The 14,996-nt window shown below is 51.1% G+C and overlaps 1 protein-coding gene across 1 annotated transcript in view; it reads right to left on the bottom strand.

The window, feature by feature from the left end:
• baz1a (bromodomain adjacent to zinc finger domain, 1A) overlaps nt 1-14,996 on the bottom strand; it is a 115,846-nt gene that overhangs the window by 32,255 nt on the left and 68,595 nt on the right. Inside the window, exons 21-22 of the mRNA XM_038790244.1 lie at nt 11,733-11,881; nt 7,706-7,795 (exon numbers count right to left, since the gene is read on the bottom strand). Coding sequence (XP_038646172.1) covers nt 7,706-7,795; nt 11,733-11,881 — 239 coding nt within the window. The remainder of the gene's footprint in view (nt 1-7,705; nt 7,796-11,732; nt 11,882-14,996) is intronic.

Here is a 14,996-nt window from a genome sequence, read left to right as displayed (position 1 = left end):
TCCCAGTACCCTATCGTTGAGCCAGAAAGTCGAGGAAAGGTTGCCACCGTTTAAAGAACCCTTGCACCGATCCTCTCAGGGCGAATTTAACCTTCTCAAGCTTAATAAAGCCCGCCATGTCATTGATCCAGGTCTCCACGCTTGGGGGCCTCGCGTCCTTCCACTGTAGCAAAATCCTTCGCCGGGCTACTAGGGACGCAAAGGCCAGCACACCGGCCTCTTTCGCCTCCTGCACTCCCGGCTCTACCCCAACCCCAAGATCGCGAGTCCCCATCCTGGCTTGACCCTGGATCCCACCACCCTTGACACCGTCCTCGCCACCCCCTTCCAGAACTCCTCCAATGCCGGGCATGCCCAGAACATATGGGCATGGTTCGCTGGACTCCCCGAGCACCTGGCACACCTATCTTCACCCCCAAAGAACCTATTCATCCTCGTCCCAGTCATGTGGGCCCTATGCAGCACCTTGAATTGGATGAGGCTAAGCCGCGCACACGAGGAGGAAGAATTTACCCTCTCCAGGGCATCAGCCCATGTCCCGTCTTCGATCTGTTCCCCCAGTTCCCCCTCCCACTTCGTTTTCAGCTCCTCTACTGACGCCTCTTCCTTCTCCTGCATAAGCTTGTAGATATCGGATATCTTCCCCTCCCCGACCCAGACCCCCGAGAGCACCCTGTCACTCACCCCCTTCGCGGGGAGCACAGGGAATCCCTCCACCTGCCGTCTAGCAAATGCCTTTACCTGCAGATATCTAAACATGTTTCCCGGCGGGAGCCCAAATTTCTCTTCCAACTCCCCCAGGCTCGCAAACCTTCCGTCGATAAACAGGTCCTTCAGCTGTCTAATGCCCGCTCTATACCATCCCCGAAATCCCCCATCCATGTTCCCCGGGACGAACCTATGGTTCCCCCTTAACGGAGCCTCCATCGAGCCCCCCACTTCTCCCCTATGTCGCCTCCACTGCCCCCAAATCTTGAGGGTAGCCGCCACCACCGGACTCGTGGTATACCTCGTGGGAGGGAGCGGCCACGGCGCCGTTACCAGGGCCCCCAGGCTTGTATCCCCACAGGACGCTCTCTCCATCCGTTTCCATGCTGCCCCCTCCCCCTCCATCACCCACTTACGCACCATCGACACGTTGGCCGCCCAGTAATACCCCGAGAGGTTGGGCAACGCCAGCCCCCCCCCATCCCTACTCCGCTCCAAGAAGACCCTCTTCACCCTTGGGGTGCCATGCGCCCAAACAAATCCCATGATGCTGCTGGTCACTCTTTTAAAAAAGGCCCTAGGGATAAAGATGGGCAAGCACTGGAAGAGGAACAAGAACCTCGGGAGAACCGTCATTTTGACGGATTGCACTCTGCCCGCCAGCGATAGCGGCACCATGTCCCACCTTTTAAATTCCTCCTCCATCTGTTCCACTAGTCTGGTGAAGTTAAGCTTATGAAGAGCCCCCCAACTCCTGGCCACCTGCACCCCCAGGTACCTGAAACTCTTCACTGCCCTCCTGAAGGGGAGCCTCCCAATTCCCTCCTCCTGATCTCCCGGGTGCACTACAAATACCTCGCTCTTTCCTAAGTTCAGCTTATAGCCCGAGAAGCCCCCAAATTCCGCTAACAGTTCCATCACCCCCGGCATTCCCCCCTCTGGGTCCGCCACATATAACAGCAGGTCGTCTGCATACAGCGATACCCGGTGCTCCTCCCCCCCCCGCACCAGACCCCTCCACTTCCCTGACTCCCTCAACGCCATGGCCAGCGGTTCAATCGCCAGTGCAAAGAGCAGGGGGGACAGGGGACACCCCTGCCTGGTCCCACGATAAAGCCTAAAATACTCCGATCTCCTTCCATTTGTGACTACACTCGCCATCGGCGCCGCGTAAAGCAGCCTCACCCATTTGATGAATCCCTCCCCAAATCCAAACCTCTCCAGCACCTCCCATAGGTACCCCCATTCAACTCTATCAAACGCCTTCTCTGCATCCAGCGCCACCACTATCTCCGCCTCCCCCTCCACTGCCGGCATCATGATAACATTGAGCAGTCTCCGCACATTCGTGTTGAGCTGCCGCCCCTTGACAAACCCTGTCTGATCTTCATGAATTACCTCTGGCACACAATCCTCTATCCTGGTAGCCAGGATCTTCGCCAGCAGCTTAGCGTCTACGTTAAGGAGTGAAATAGGCCTATATGATCCGCACTGCAAGGGGTCCTTATCCCGTTTTAGGATCAAAGAGATCAGTGCCCGCGACATCGTCGGGGGCAAAGCCCCCCCCTCCCACGCCTCATTGAAAGTTCGCACCAGCAGGGGACCCACCAGGTCCGCATATTTTTTGTAAAATTCTGCCGGGAACCCGTCCGGCCCCGGGGCCTTACCTGACTGCATTTGCCCGATCCCCCTGACTAGCTCCTCCAACTCTATCGGCGCCCCCAGCCCCTCAACCAGCCTCTCTTGAACCCTTGGGAAACATAGCCTGTTCATGAAGCTCTCCATCCCCTCTCTCCCCCTCGGGGGTTCCGACCGGTACAATCCCTCGTAAAAGTCCCTAAAGACCCCGTTTACTTCTGTCCCCTTCTGCACTACATTTCCACCCCCATCCTTCACTCCCCCAATTTCCCTAGCCGCATCTCGCCTACGGAGCTGATGCGCCAACATCCTGCTCGCCTTCTCCCCATACTCATATACCGCACCCTGCGCCCTCCTCCACTGTGTCTCCGCCTTTCTGGTGGTCAGCAAGTCAAAATTGGCCTGCAACCTGCGCCGTTCTCCCAGCAACCCTTCCTCCGGTGCCTCCGCATATCTCCTGTCCACCTCCAGAAGCTCTCCCACCAGTCTCTCCCTCTCCTTCCTCTCCTTCCTTTCCCTGTGGGCCCGGATGGAGATCAGCTCCCCCCGGATCACTGCTTTCAGAGCCTCCCAGACCATCCCCACCTGGACCTCCCCCGTATCATTGGTAACCAGATACCCCTCAATGCTTCTCCGAACCCTCTTACACACCTCCTCCTCCGCCAGCATCCCCACATCCAGGCGCCAGAGCGGGCGCTGGTCCCGCGCCTCCCCCATATCCAGATCAATCCAGTGCGGGGCATGGTCCGAAATCGCTATGGCCGAATACTCGGCATCCTGCACCCTCGGGATCAACCCCCTGCTCAGGACAAAAAAGTCTATCCGGGAATAAACCCTATGGACGTGAGAGAAAAAGGAATACTCCCGCGCTCTCGGTCTCCCAAACCTCCAGGGATCCACCCCTCCCATCTGGTCCATGTATCCCCTCAGCACTTTGGCCGCCGCCGGTCTCCTACCCGTCCTTGAACTGGACCGGTCCAGTGTGGGATCCAGCACTGTGTTAAAATCTCCCCCCATGATCAGGCCCCCTGCCTCCAGGTCCGGGACGCGGCCCAACAAGCGCCTCATGAAGCCAGCATCATCCCAATTCGGGGCATATACGTTCACCAGCACCACCTTCTCTCCCTGCAGCCTACCCCTCACCATGATATATCTGCCCTCCTTGTCCGACACCACCTCAGCCGCCTCAAACGCCACCCTCTTCCCCACTAGAATCGCCACCCCCCGGTTCTTTGCGTCCAATCCTGAATGATAAACCTGCCCCACCCACCCCTTCCTCAGACGGACCTGGTCCGCCACCTTCAGGTGGGTCTCCTGGAGCATAGCCACGTCCGCCTTCAACCCCCTTAGATGGGAGACCACCCTGGTTCTCTTAACCGGCCCGTTCAGCCCCCTCACGTTCCAGGTAATCAGCCGGATCAGAGGGCAACCCGCCCCCCTCCCCTGCCGACTAGCCATAGCTTGGCAGATGTTCGCCCCAGGCCAGCATACCCCGCTCGACCCGTTCCCATGGCGATAGCGCCTCTCCTCTTCCCCCCCGGCCCTCATCGGCTCCTTCCTAGTCGTTCCAGCAGCAACCCGGTATCCCCCCCCACTCCCCTCCCCCCCCCAGGCTAGGACCCCTCCTAGCCGCGACGCACCCTCCATGGTACTTCCGTGAGTCAGCTGACTTCTGCTGACCCCGGCAGCTCCCGCCAAAACCTATCCCCTCCCGGCTTGGGGTCATCCCCCTCTTGCCACACCTCCTTGGCATTATTGCAGCGCGGGAAAAAAGACCCGTAGAGGCCCTTCCCCCATCGCAAGCTCCACCCCCCTGCCCCGCAGCGCGGGAAACCAGAGGAAAGCCCGCGCTTTCATAATGCCACACCCCATCCTTCTGACGCAGTTCCCCAAAATCCAGTTTCCCCTCAATCCCCAGCCCCGTACAGAAGAGAACATATAAAACACAAACCCCCAACACTCCCCACCTACCCCACAACCATACCCAACAGACAAACCCACCCGTAAACAGAGCAAAAGAAAACCAGCATACATAACACACATTTCGAAGTTGAAAAAGTTGAAACAGTTGGAACAAAACAGCCACAGCGGAAACAACGCCGGCCAAAGTATGTTCCCAGGCCCTAGTTCAAGTCCAGCTTCTCCGCCTGTACAAAGGCCCACGCCTCCTCCGGGAACTCGAAGTAATGGTGCCGGTCCTTGTATGTCACCCACAGGCGCGCAGGCTGCAGCATTCCAAACCTGACCTGCTTAGCATGAAGCACCGCCTTCGTCCGGTTGAACCTGGCCCGCCGCTTAGCCACTTCCGCACTCCAGTCCTGGTAGATCCTCACTACCGAATTCTCCCATTTACTGCTCCTCTCTTTCTTGGCCCAGCGCAGCACACACTCCCGGTCACTGAATCGGTGGAACCGCACCAGCACCGCCCTCGGGGGCTCATCTGCCTTGGGCCTCCTGGCCATCACTCTGTGCGCTCCCTCGAGTTCCAGGGGCAAATGGAAGGACCCCGCTCCCATCAACGAGCTCAACAACGTGGTCACATACGCCGGGAGATCCGACCCCTCCAGCCCCTCCGCCAGGCCCAGGATCCTCAGATTCTTTCGCCTCGTGCGAACGTCCAGCTCCTCCAAGCGGTCCTGCCACTTTTTATGAAGTGCCTCGTGCAACTCCACTTTCCCAACGAGGACCACGGCCTCCTCCTCTCTTTCAACGGCCTGCCGCTGCAACTCCCGAATAGACTCCTCCTGTGCCGCCTGGGTCCCAAGCAGCTTGGTCGCAGTTGCATTCATGGAGTCCAGCAGCTCAGCCTTCAGCTCAGCAAAACAACGTAGGAGCGAGGCCTGTTGCTCCTGCGCCCACTTCCACCAGTCCTCGGGTGTTGCGCCGGCCGCCATTTTGTTTTTCTTCCCACGTTTTTTTTGGGGCGTTTCTGCAGCCTTTTTCACCATATAGTGTGGGGCAAGTTCTTCCAGGCACCTTCCCCCACCGGGATATGTAGCAACAGCACTGTTTGGGGCCCTCAAAACGGCCCAAAAGCCCTTAAATAGCGGGAGCGCCGGCCGCCATTTTGTTTTTTTTCACCCGTTTTTTGGGGGGCGTTACTGCAGCCTTTTTCACCAGATAATGTGGGGCAAGTTCTTCCAGGCACCTTCCCCCACTAGGATGTGTAGAAACAGCGCCGTTTGGGGCCCTCAAAACGGCCCAAAAGTCCCTAAATAGCAGGAGTGCCGGCCGCCATTTTGTTTTTCTTCCCCCGTTTTTTTGGGGGAGTTACTGCAGCCTTTTTCTTCTTCCCACTCCAGGTGAGCACATATAGTGTGGGGCAAGTTCTTCCAGGCACCTTCCCCCACCGGGATGCGTAGAAACAGCTCCGTTTGGGGCCCTCGAAACGGCCCAAAAGTCCCTAAATAGCAGGAGCTGCCGAATGTGTGGCTTAGCTCCGCATAGCCGCAACTGGAAGTCCCTGTTCAGCTAACTTTACTGGCGTGCAACACAGTCAGCTAAATAAAAAAATGGAACCACACACATTGCACAAGCTCACAATTATATCAAGACAACCATCCCATGTCAGAATTTGGGAGGTTATTAATGTTCAAGAAACTAGGACCCCCACATACTACTGACCACAAAAATGAATCAACAATGCTAACAAACAGTTGTCAGTGCAAATTGCAGACTTCCTAAATAACGCATTCAGAGGTTTATTGTTCTTTGAGGATGTTACAAGACACATTGATGAAGGTCGGGCAGTGGATATAGTATACATGGATTTCAGTAAGGCATTTGATAAGGTTTCCCATGGTAGGCTCATTCAGAAAGTGAGGGGGCATGGGATACGGGGAAATTTGGTTGTCTGGATATAGAATTGGCTGGTCAAAAGAAGTCAGCGAGTGGTAATGGATGGAAAGTATTCCGCCTGGAGGTCAGTGACCAGTGGTGTCCCGCAAGGATCTGTTCTAGGACCTCTGCTCTTTGTGGTTTTCATAAATGTCTTGGATGAGGAAGTGGAAGGGTGGGTTAGTAAGTTTACCGATGACACAAGGTTGGTGGAGTTGTAGATAGTGTTGAGGGTTGTTGCAGGTTACAACAGGACATTGACAGGATGCAGAGCTGGGCTGAGAAGTGGCAGATGGAGTTCAACCTTGATAAATGTGAAGTGATTCATTTTGGAAGGTCGAATTTGAATGCTGAATACAGGGTTAAAGGCAGGATTCTTGGATGTATGGAGGAACAGAGGGACCTTGGGGTCCATGTTCATAGATCCCTCAAAGTTGCCACCCAGGTTGATAAGGTTGTTAAGAAAGCGCATGGTGTGTGGCTTTCATTAACAGGGGGATTGAGTTTAAGAGCCGCGAGGTTTTGCTGCAGCTTTATAAAACTCTAGTTAGACCACACTTGGAATACTGTGTCCAGTTCTGGTCGCCTCATTATAGGAAGGATGTGGATGCTTTGGAGAGGGTACAGAGGAGATTTACCAGGATGCTGCCTGGACTGGAGGGCATGTCTTATGAAGAAAGGTTGAGGGAGCTGGGGCTTTTCTCACTGGAGTGAAGAAGGAAGAGAGGTGACTTGATAGAGGTGTACAAGGTGATGAGAGGCATGGATAGAGTGGTTAGCCAGAGACTTTTCCCCAGGGTGGAAATGGCTGTCACGAGGGGACATAATTTTAAGGTGATTGGATAGGGGAGATGTCAGAGGTAGGTTCTTTGCAGAGAGAGTGGTGGGTGTGTGGAATGCACTGCCAGCAGAGGTGGTGGAGTCAGAGTCATTCGGGACATATAAGCGACTCTTGGACAGGCACATGGACAGCAGTAAATTGAAGGGGTGTATGTTAGGTTGATCTTAGATTAGCATAAATGGTCGGCACAACATCGTGGGCTGAAGGGCCTGTACTGTTCTATGTTCTTGTTACCAAGAAGTTGTTTTAAGCAGGGTCCAATGAATTACACTTGACATAAAGTGTAAATTCAACAGCGGAATGTGGCGACTAGGGGCTTTTCACAGTAGCAATTTTCATTTCATTCAGAGTAAATGAATTGTAGTTTGCATCACTGTTTAAATCTTAGCTGCAAAGTGCCACTCATTTCCATGAAGCAGTAAATTGGGAAACCCAAGCCTGTTACATTATCACTAGTTGCACACCCAAAAAGTAACATATCTCATATTTTACCTCCCTCATTGGCAGCCTAATAACAGGCTAAAGGAGTCTATTTCACTTACATTTGCAGCAAGTATTTTGAAGTATTTTCCTAAACAGGTCTTAATATAGTTCTAACTCTCCAACAAGTTCAAACCAAACATTTATATTTGATCATATTTAGCATTCTTGGCAAGTGACTCAAGAAACTTAAACACATACCATCTTTTTCACTGATTTGATCATCATCTTTCTTTTTCTTATCATTCTTCTTTTTGTCTTTTTGTTCCTTTTTTACATCATCAGAGTCTCCTGTTTGAAGTGAAAGGATTTCTAATTAATAATTTTCAAACGTTACTTAAAGTTTTAAATACATTAGAACACTCAGGCTGAACTGAACAAACTGCAGCTTTGGAGCCTGATGTTTGACTGCTTTGGTAAGGTGAGCTATTGTGTCGCGTTGATCTTAGCTTTTCAAAATACAGCTGATCATTTCAGACAAAATGCACTCTGTCAACAAATAATTGTAAATCCTGATTTTCCACGACAGAGAGGAAGTAGAGGATAGTCAGTTTTAAATAATCTTGAGAATGCATTAAGTTAGTTGGCTTTGCACTTTGTCTTTGCATCAAAACCCTGCAGGTGTGTGTCTGTGGGGAGAGGAAGCTTAAATATTAAGGGTAACTTCTGCTAAGCAAGAATGACAACATTTTTGAAAACACTGATTTTCTTTACTGAAACATATATGGGAGTTAGAGGGTTATTTTGTCATTGAGAAATTGCAGCCCAATTTGATGCTATTTACACGAAGGCATTCTAGTGTTTAGATCCAGAAAGGTTCATAAGCAATGGCATGAAACTAGAGCAAATAGGGCATTGATGCACATATTGGGGCAACTGACAAGACAAAGTAACTCACTTTATATTTGTTAAAGACCGTAGCATTGCAACTGAGGCCTTGCCATGCCATGTCCAGTTTTGGTTTAATCGGTAGTGATAGGGGTTTTGTAAAGGTGCAGAGAAGGGCCACTAAATTAATTTTCAACTTAGCATATTCTAAGATAGTTGGGGCTGCACACTCCAGAGAAGAATGGACTTTTATATGGTCTGATTGAGCTTCTCCAGAACAGAAGAACAAATTGTGTTTAGCTGACAGTTTTTTTGCAATTAAATTGTTGAGAATCTACAATTTTAAGCTGTTCAAAGCCAGATTCAAGCTAGACATTAGAAGGTGGTTCCTGTCTTAAAGAGAATAGTGGATCTCAGGAACAAATTGCCAGCTCAGTTGACCACTTCTCCCTTTCAGAACAGTTAGCCACTAGTCATGTTAAGAATGCCTGTAGGACCACAAAAATCACAGCAACATACACAAACATGATCTACCAAATACAGGAAAAATGGGAAAAAGCATCATTTTATATGTTTTGAAACAGAATAGGGATAAAGACTTTAGTTTTGGGGCAGCACGGTAGCATTGTGGATAGCACAATTGCTTCACAGCTCCAGGGTCCCAGGTTCGATTCCGGCTTGGGTCACTGTCTGTGCGGAGTCTGCACATCCTCCCCGTGTCTGCGTGGGTTTCCTCCGGGTGCTCCGGTTTCCTCCCACAGTCCAAAGATGCGTGGGTTAGGTGGCTTGGCCATGCTAAATTGCCCTTAGTGTCCAAAATTGCCCTTAGGGTGGGGTTACTGGGTTATGGGGATAGGGTGGAGGTGTGGACCTTGGGTAGGGTGCTCTTTCCAAGAGCCGGTGCAGACTTGATGGGCCGAATGGCCTCCTTCTGCACTGTAAATTCTATAATAATAATAAAAAAAATGTTTTAAGTTCTAAAATTGGGGTGGGGGGAGAAGAGAGAAGAGATGTGATAGAAGAGGCAGCAGGGTAGCATGGTGGTTAGCATAAATGCTTCACAGCTCCAGGGTCCCAGGTTCGATTCCCGGCTGGGTCACTGTCTGTGTGGAGTCTGCACGTCCTCCCCCTGTGTGCGTGGGTTTCCTCCGGGTGCTCCGGTTTCCTCCCACAGTCCAAAGATGTGCGGGTTAGGTGGATTGGCCATGCTAAATTGCCCGTAGTGTCCTAATAAGTAAGGTTAAGGGGGGGGGTTGTTGGGTTACGGGTATAGGGTGGATACGCGGGTTTGAGTAGGGTGATCATGGCTCGGCACAACATTGAGGGCCGAAGGGCCTGTTCTGTGCTGTACTGTTCTATGTTCTATGTTCTAAGAGTGCATTACAATATTAAACTTTTATATCTTTACAATACAGAAAAAATCTTCAGAGATCAGGCAAAATTCGAGAATTTCATTGAATTTTGCAATTCAACAACTAGCACTCTTAAGATTCCAACACGCTAAATTGAACTAACAAGATAATTGAATGAAAAAGATAATTTTACAGTTCTGCATAATACCCATTTAGGCATTGCAAGTTTAGCATTCTTTAAAGTGATGGTTTTAGATCACCTCGACTGGAAAAATTCAGTTGCGATTAATATCCAGACAAAGTAAAAAAATATGCAGAGGTGGCAGTCTGGAATTGCTCCAGGTTCCTGTCTCGGGGGGGGGGGGGGGGGGGGGGGGGGGAGTCCGGGATTGCTGAAGAGCTCTTATGCAACTGCTTGGAGTCAGTGGACTGGTCCATATTCCAGAATTCAGTGGCCAATCTAGATGAGTATGCACCACTGTCACAGACTTCAGTAAGTGAGTCGAAGATTGCTTGCCAAAGAAGAGATAGTGTGTGCAATCCCCAACTGGAAACCATGGTTAAACCAAGAGATTCATTCCCTACTGAAGTCCAGGTCTGAGACGTTAAAGAAAGGTGGACTCCGACCTATACAAGAAATGTAGCCGAGACCTCCGTAAAGCCATTAGGGACGTCAAGAAACAATACCAGACCAAGCTAGAGTCACAGACTGACATCACGGACTCTCGTCAGTTATAGAAAGGCTTGAACAATATAACGGCAACAAAGCAAAAGTGGAATCTCTGGCTACAGAGCAGCCCTCCCTGATGAGCTAAATGCATTCTACGCTCGTTTCAAGCAGGAAGCCACCATTCCATTACTGCCCCAACAGCCTCGGACACACCTATACCCACCATCAGTCTCAGAGGTCAGATCTGTCTTCTTGAAAGTGAACCAACGGAAAGCAGTGGTCCTGACGGAATCCCTCTTTGTGCATTCTGATCCTGTGCAGATCAACTGAGGGTGTGTTCGCATACATCTTCAACCTCTCCCTACTCCGTTCAGAGGTTTCCACCTGATTCAAGACAACCACCATCATACTGGTGCCAAAGAAGAACCAGGCAAAGTGCCTCAACGACGACCACCAGGTGGCCTATTATTATAAAGTGCTTTGAGAGGTTGGTCATGAGACACATCAACTCCATACTTCCAGACTGTCTTGATCCACTGCAATTTGCAGACCACCACAATTGGTCCACAGCAGACACCATCTCCCTGCCATTACATTCATCCCTGGAGCATCTCGACAACAAAGGACTGCTGCATCAGATTCCTTCATTGGCTACATCTGCAAAACCATAATCCCAGCCAAGCTTCTATCCAAGCTCCAAAACCTAGGACTTGGCTCCTCCCCCTGCAACTGCATCCTCGACTTCCTGACCCACAGACCACAATCAATAAGGATAAACAACGACACCTTCTCCACGGTTGTCCTCAATACCGGGGCCCTTCCTATATTCCTTATACGCACACACTACTTTGAGGCAAAATTTGGCTCCAACTCCATCAACAAGTTTGCTGATAACATGACCATAGTGGTCAGATCTCAAACGATGATGAGTCAGAGTACAGGAGGGAAATAGAGAACCTAGTGGAATGATGCAATGACAACAATCTCTCCCTTAATGTCAAGAAAACTAAGAAGTTGGTCATCAACTTCAGGAAGTGAAGTGAGCGAAGTGTCGCACACACCCGTCTGTTGCAATGGTGCCGAAGTGGAGATGGTTGACAGCGTAAAATGCCTAGGTGTACACATCAGAATCTAAATCTAGTTAAGAAATAGTGTTATCCGTCAGCAAATGTTTTCTTAATGTACAGCGATTATAAAAATTATAACTTCAAGTGCAAAAATCACTCAGATGAGATGAACAGAAGTAGTTGCTTTGTGAATCCCATGAAGTTTCCGTTGACTCCTTATAATATGGAATTCCATTTTTTGATATCAGCGATTTAAGCCAACTGGGGATTGATACAAATTATTCTTTCAATTTTTACAACAAAATACCAACCCAAAGGAGGCTTCAGAAATTTGCGCTCAATTCCCTGTTCCAGCTGAAGTAAAGCAATAGCCAGATAACGGACCACTGAGTTTACATGTTGTGGAGTACTGGTATTGGTAGATACAGAACATTTTGTTTCTGTCTTGAGTTCCAACGGTCTGAAATCATAAACCAAAAACAATATTTGTCAGTGTCACACTGCCACAGATGATCTTTTGACACGTCAATTCAGCAATATATCTCACAGAATGTTATAACTTGACATTATTGCAGCAACTATCAAATCCTTGGTATGCATCCGCAATTTATATAAATTTGATTTGACAAATGGTGCATTCAGTGAACATTTTTTGTACTAAGTTTTAATCAATTTAAGATGAATGCATTAGAAACTGACTATCCTTGGTTAAGGATTTTCGTACATTCACCAGAACAGAGCACAATGTATATGTTTTAAGAACATTAAGTAACAGGTTAACTGAGGAAATATCTGAAAAAAACAACATACATTTCAGGAGCGAATTAGTGAAACCCTTTTGCCATGGAGGCAATTAACCTTGAAATATAAATATTTTGAGTTTATTGCAAGTAATGATGGGACCTGCAGATGAATAACAAAAAAAATACACATCATGTATCTGTAGCTCTCTGTTTCAGGACATCCAGACAGTGGGCGAGATTCTCTGGCCTCCCCACGATATGCTTCCAGACGGCGGGATCAGTCACTGGAATTTCCCAACGAATCCATTCCCGTGTCGCCGGGAAACCCTCAACGGCGTGCCATCAGCGGGACTGGAAGATCCCACAGGTGTGAACAGCTGGAAGAGTATATCTTGTATAATAGAATCCCCCCCCTCATAACCCTTCAATACTTCAATGTTAATCAACTGTAGAAAAGACTGCAGGCATGATATCAAGGGATAAGTTCTAAGGGCCTTCAGGCACAACTTCCCGGGTGCTTCCCGAAGGCCGAGCCAGCGTGCCCACATGAGCTTCACGGCTGCCCTGAAAGCTGATTCCTCAGTACATAAGAACTAGGAGCAGGAGTAGGCCATCTGGCCCCTCGAGCCTGCTCCGCCATTCAATTAGATCATGGCTGATCTTTTGTGGACTCAGCTCCACATGCCCGGCAGCTTCCTGGTAACAAGGGACAGCTGCTCATGAATGCTCCCGAACACCCACCTATCAGCAGAGAGCCATGCCCCCCACCTGTGACCTGCGCAGGAAGACCAAGGACCTCCACCAGACTGCATGGGTAAGTTGACACCGGCCCTGCCTTCCACCATCCTGAACATCTCTCCTGCTCCCCCCCCCTCCCGCAAACAAGTCGCTGCCTTGTCTCTTCCTCCCCCCACCCCAGCAAGTCGGCTTCCCCATCTCGCCCCCAGCATATTGCTGCGCCCATGCCGCAGCACACGCTGGCACCCACCAAGCATGATCTCTTCCCCCACCCCAGGTCCAAAATGCATCAAACGTGCAGCTCACAATGCCCTCTGTTCATCCCCGAAGGAGGAGATAGTCCATATTAAGTACCAAAGGGCCCAGACGGGCGGCGGGGTTCAGGACAGAGTTTTCATCCCTGATGAGCAACAGGCCCTGGAGATCGCAGGGTTGGCAGAGAATACAGCAGTCAGCAGAAGTTGGCTACACCGCAGAGGTGAGGGTCCACTGCCCCTTTACCCAGGAGACCCATCTCAAGTGAGTTGTTCATGTCAGACAAAATGGTCCTTCCGTCTCACTGATCACATGTCCATTCTCTCGCACCCAGGGGGCAAGGGTGACTCCCAAAGGGACTGCGGGTGGTGTCCAGGCACGGACCTCCATTGCCACTGACCACCCACCTTGGCCCCTGGTTCTGCAGTGGCACCGGTCATATAGTGCCCCAAACCCACTCTCCGTCATTTCCCCCATCCACCAAACGGCCACTACCTGCCAGCAGGGCATCTCGTGGCCTGCCCAAGGTCAACGGCCAGAATAGCCCCGACAGAGGGGCATGGATGGGTCACGGAACGTTCCGCCAGCTGATGGTACCCTTGGCAGCAGGGATGGGTGCCAGGACATGAGGCATCCACAGAGGCACCAACCAGGGGTAGAGATGCAGGACAGAGTCTGCAGTGCAAACCGGGGTCACCGTGTGGTGCAGTGGACTTGTTTGGGCACAGGGGCACGTATCATGCTAACGTGTCTGTCTTCCACCCCCTGCAGGCAATAGATATTGGAATATAACCAGCAATGGTGGTCTTCTTCCTAGTCGCTGCAGCCCTGGGAGATGCCCAACTGCGGTACAAGCTGCAGCTGCTCGAGGAGGAGGAAGCTGCAGCAGCAGAGCATGCCCCAGCGGAATAGGAGGCAGCCACTAAGAATAGAGAGCCGCCCACCCAACAGGCCGAGAAGGAGGAGGTGCAAAGGAAGAGCCACGAGGCCTTGTGTGTACTGGCAGCGCCTGCCATTCGAGGGCCTGCCAGACCGGACATGTCAAAGACTCCAGCTGAGCAAGCAGATAATCCGGCGAATTTGCCGCACTATGTGGGAGAATAAGGCAGGGCACCCACTCCCAGTAGCCGGCAAGTGGATGGTCGCCCTGCACTTTTGTGCCAGAGACTTCTTCCAGGCGCCAAGTGGGGACCTCTCCGGGATCTCAGAGCATGCTGCACAGGTGAATCCACGCCACCAGAGGCCCAAATGCCCAGTTAACAGAATACATCTATTTCAATGTGGACCGAGCCCACCGGGATGCCCTTGCAGCGGGGTTCAGCACAACAGCTGATATGCCCCAGGTCCAGGGGGTGATTGAAGGGATGCATGTCACCCTATGAGCACCGGCCCACGATAGGCTGCTCTAGACAAACCAAAAGCGGTTCCACTCTATGAACGTGCAACTGGTGTGTGACCAGATTTGTATCATGCACGTCTGTGCCTGATACCTGGCCAGTGATGCCTTCATATTGGCACAATCAACAGTTCCTGTCCTCTTGGAGGAGCCACCCCAGCTGGGCAGTTGGCTCCTAGGTGACAGGGTTTATCCACTGCAATTGTGGCTGATGACGCCTACCCGGATGCCGCAGACCGATGTGGAGACCCGCTGCAACGGTGCCCAAGCAGCGACGAGATTGAATGGTGCTTCAGCCTGAAGATGTGGTTCAGGTCCAGGACTGCTCTGAAGGGGTCCTCCAGTATAGCACTGGGAGGGTTGCCCGCTGCGTGGTGGCCTGCTGCTTCCTCTAGAAGCAGAGGGGCGAAGTGCTGGCGGAGGAGGATGAATGCCAGACCTCG

This window comes from Scyliorhinus canicula, chromosome 2 (genome assembly GCF_902713615.1).
Source record: "Scyliorhinus canicula chromosome 2, sScyCan1.1, whole genome shotgun sequence".
Taxonomy (NCBI): domain Eukaryota; kingdom Metazoa; phylum Chordata; class Chondrichthyes; order Carcharhiniformes; family Scyliorhinidae; genus Scyliorhinus; species Scyliorhinus canicula.
Note: the sequence above shows the minus strand (reverse complement) of the source record. Positions and strands in the feature narration are given on the sequence as shown.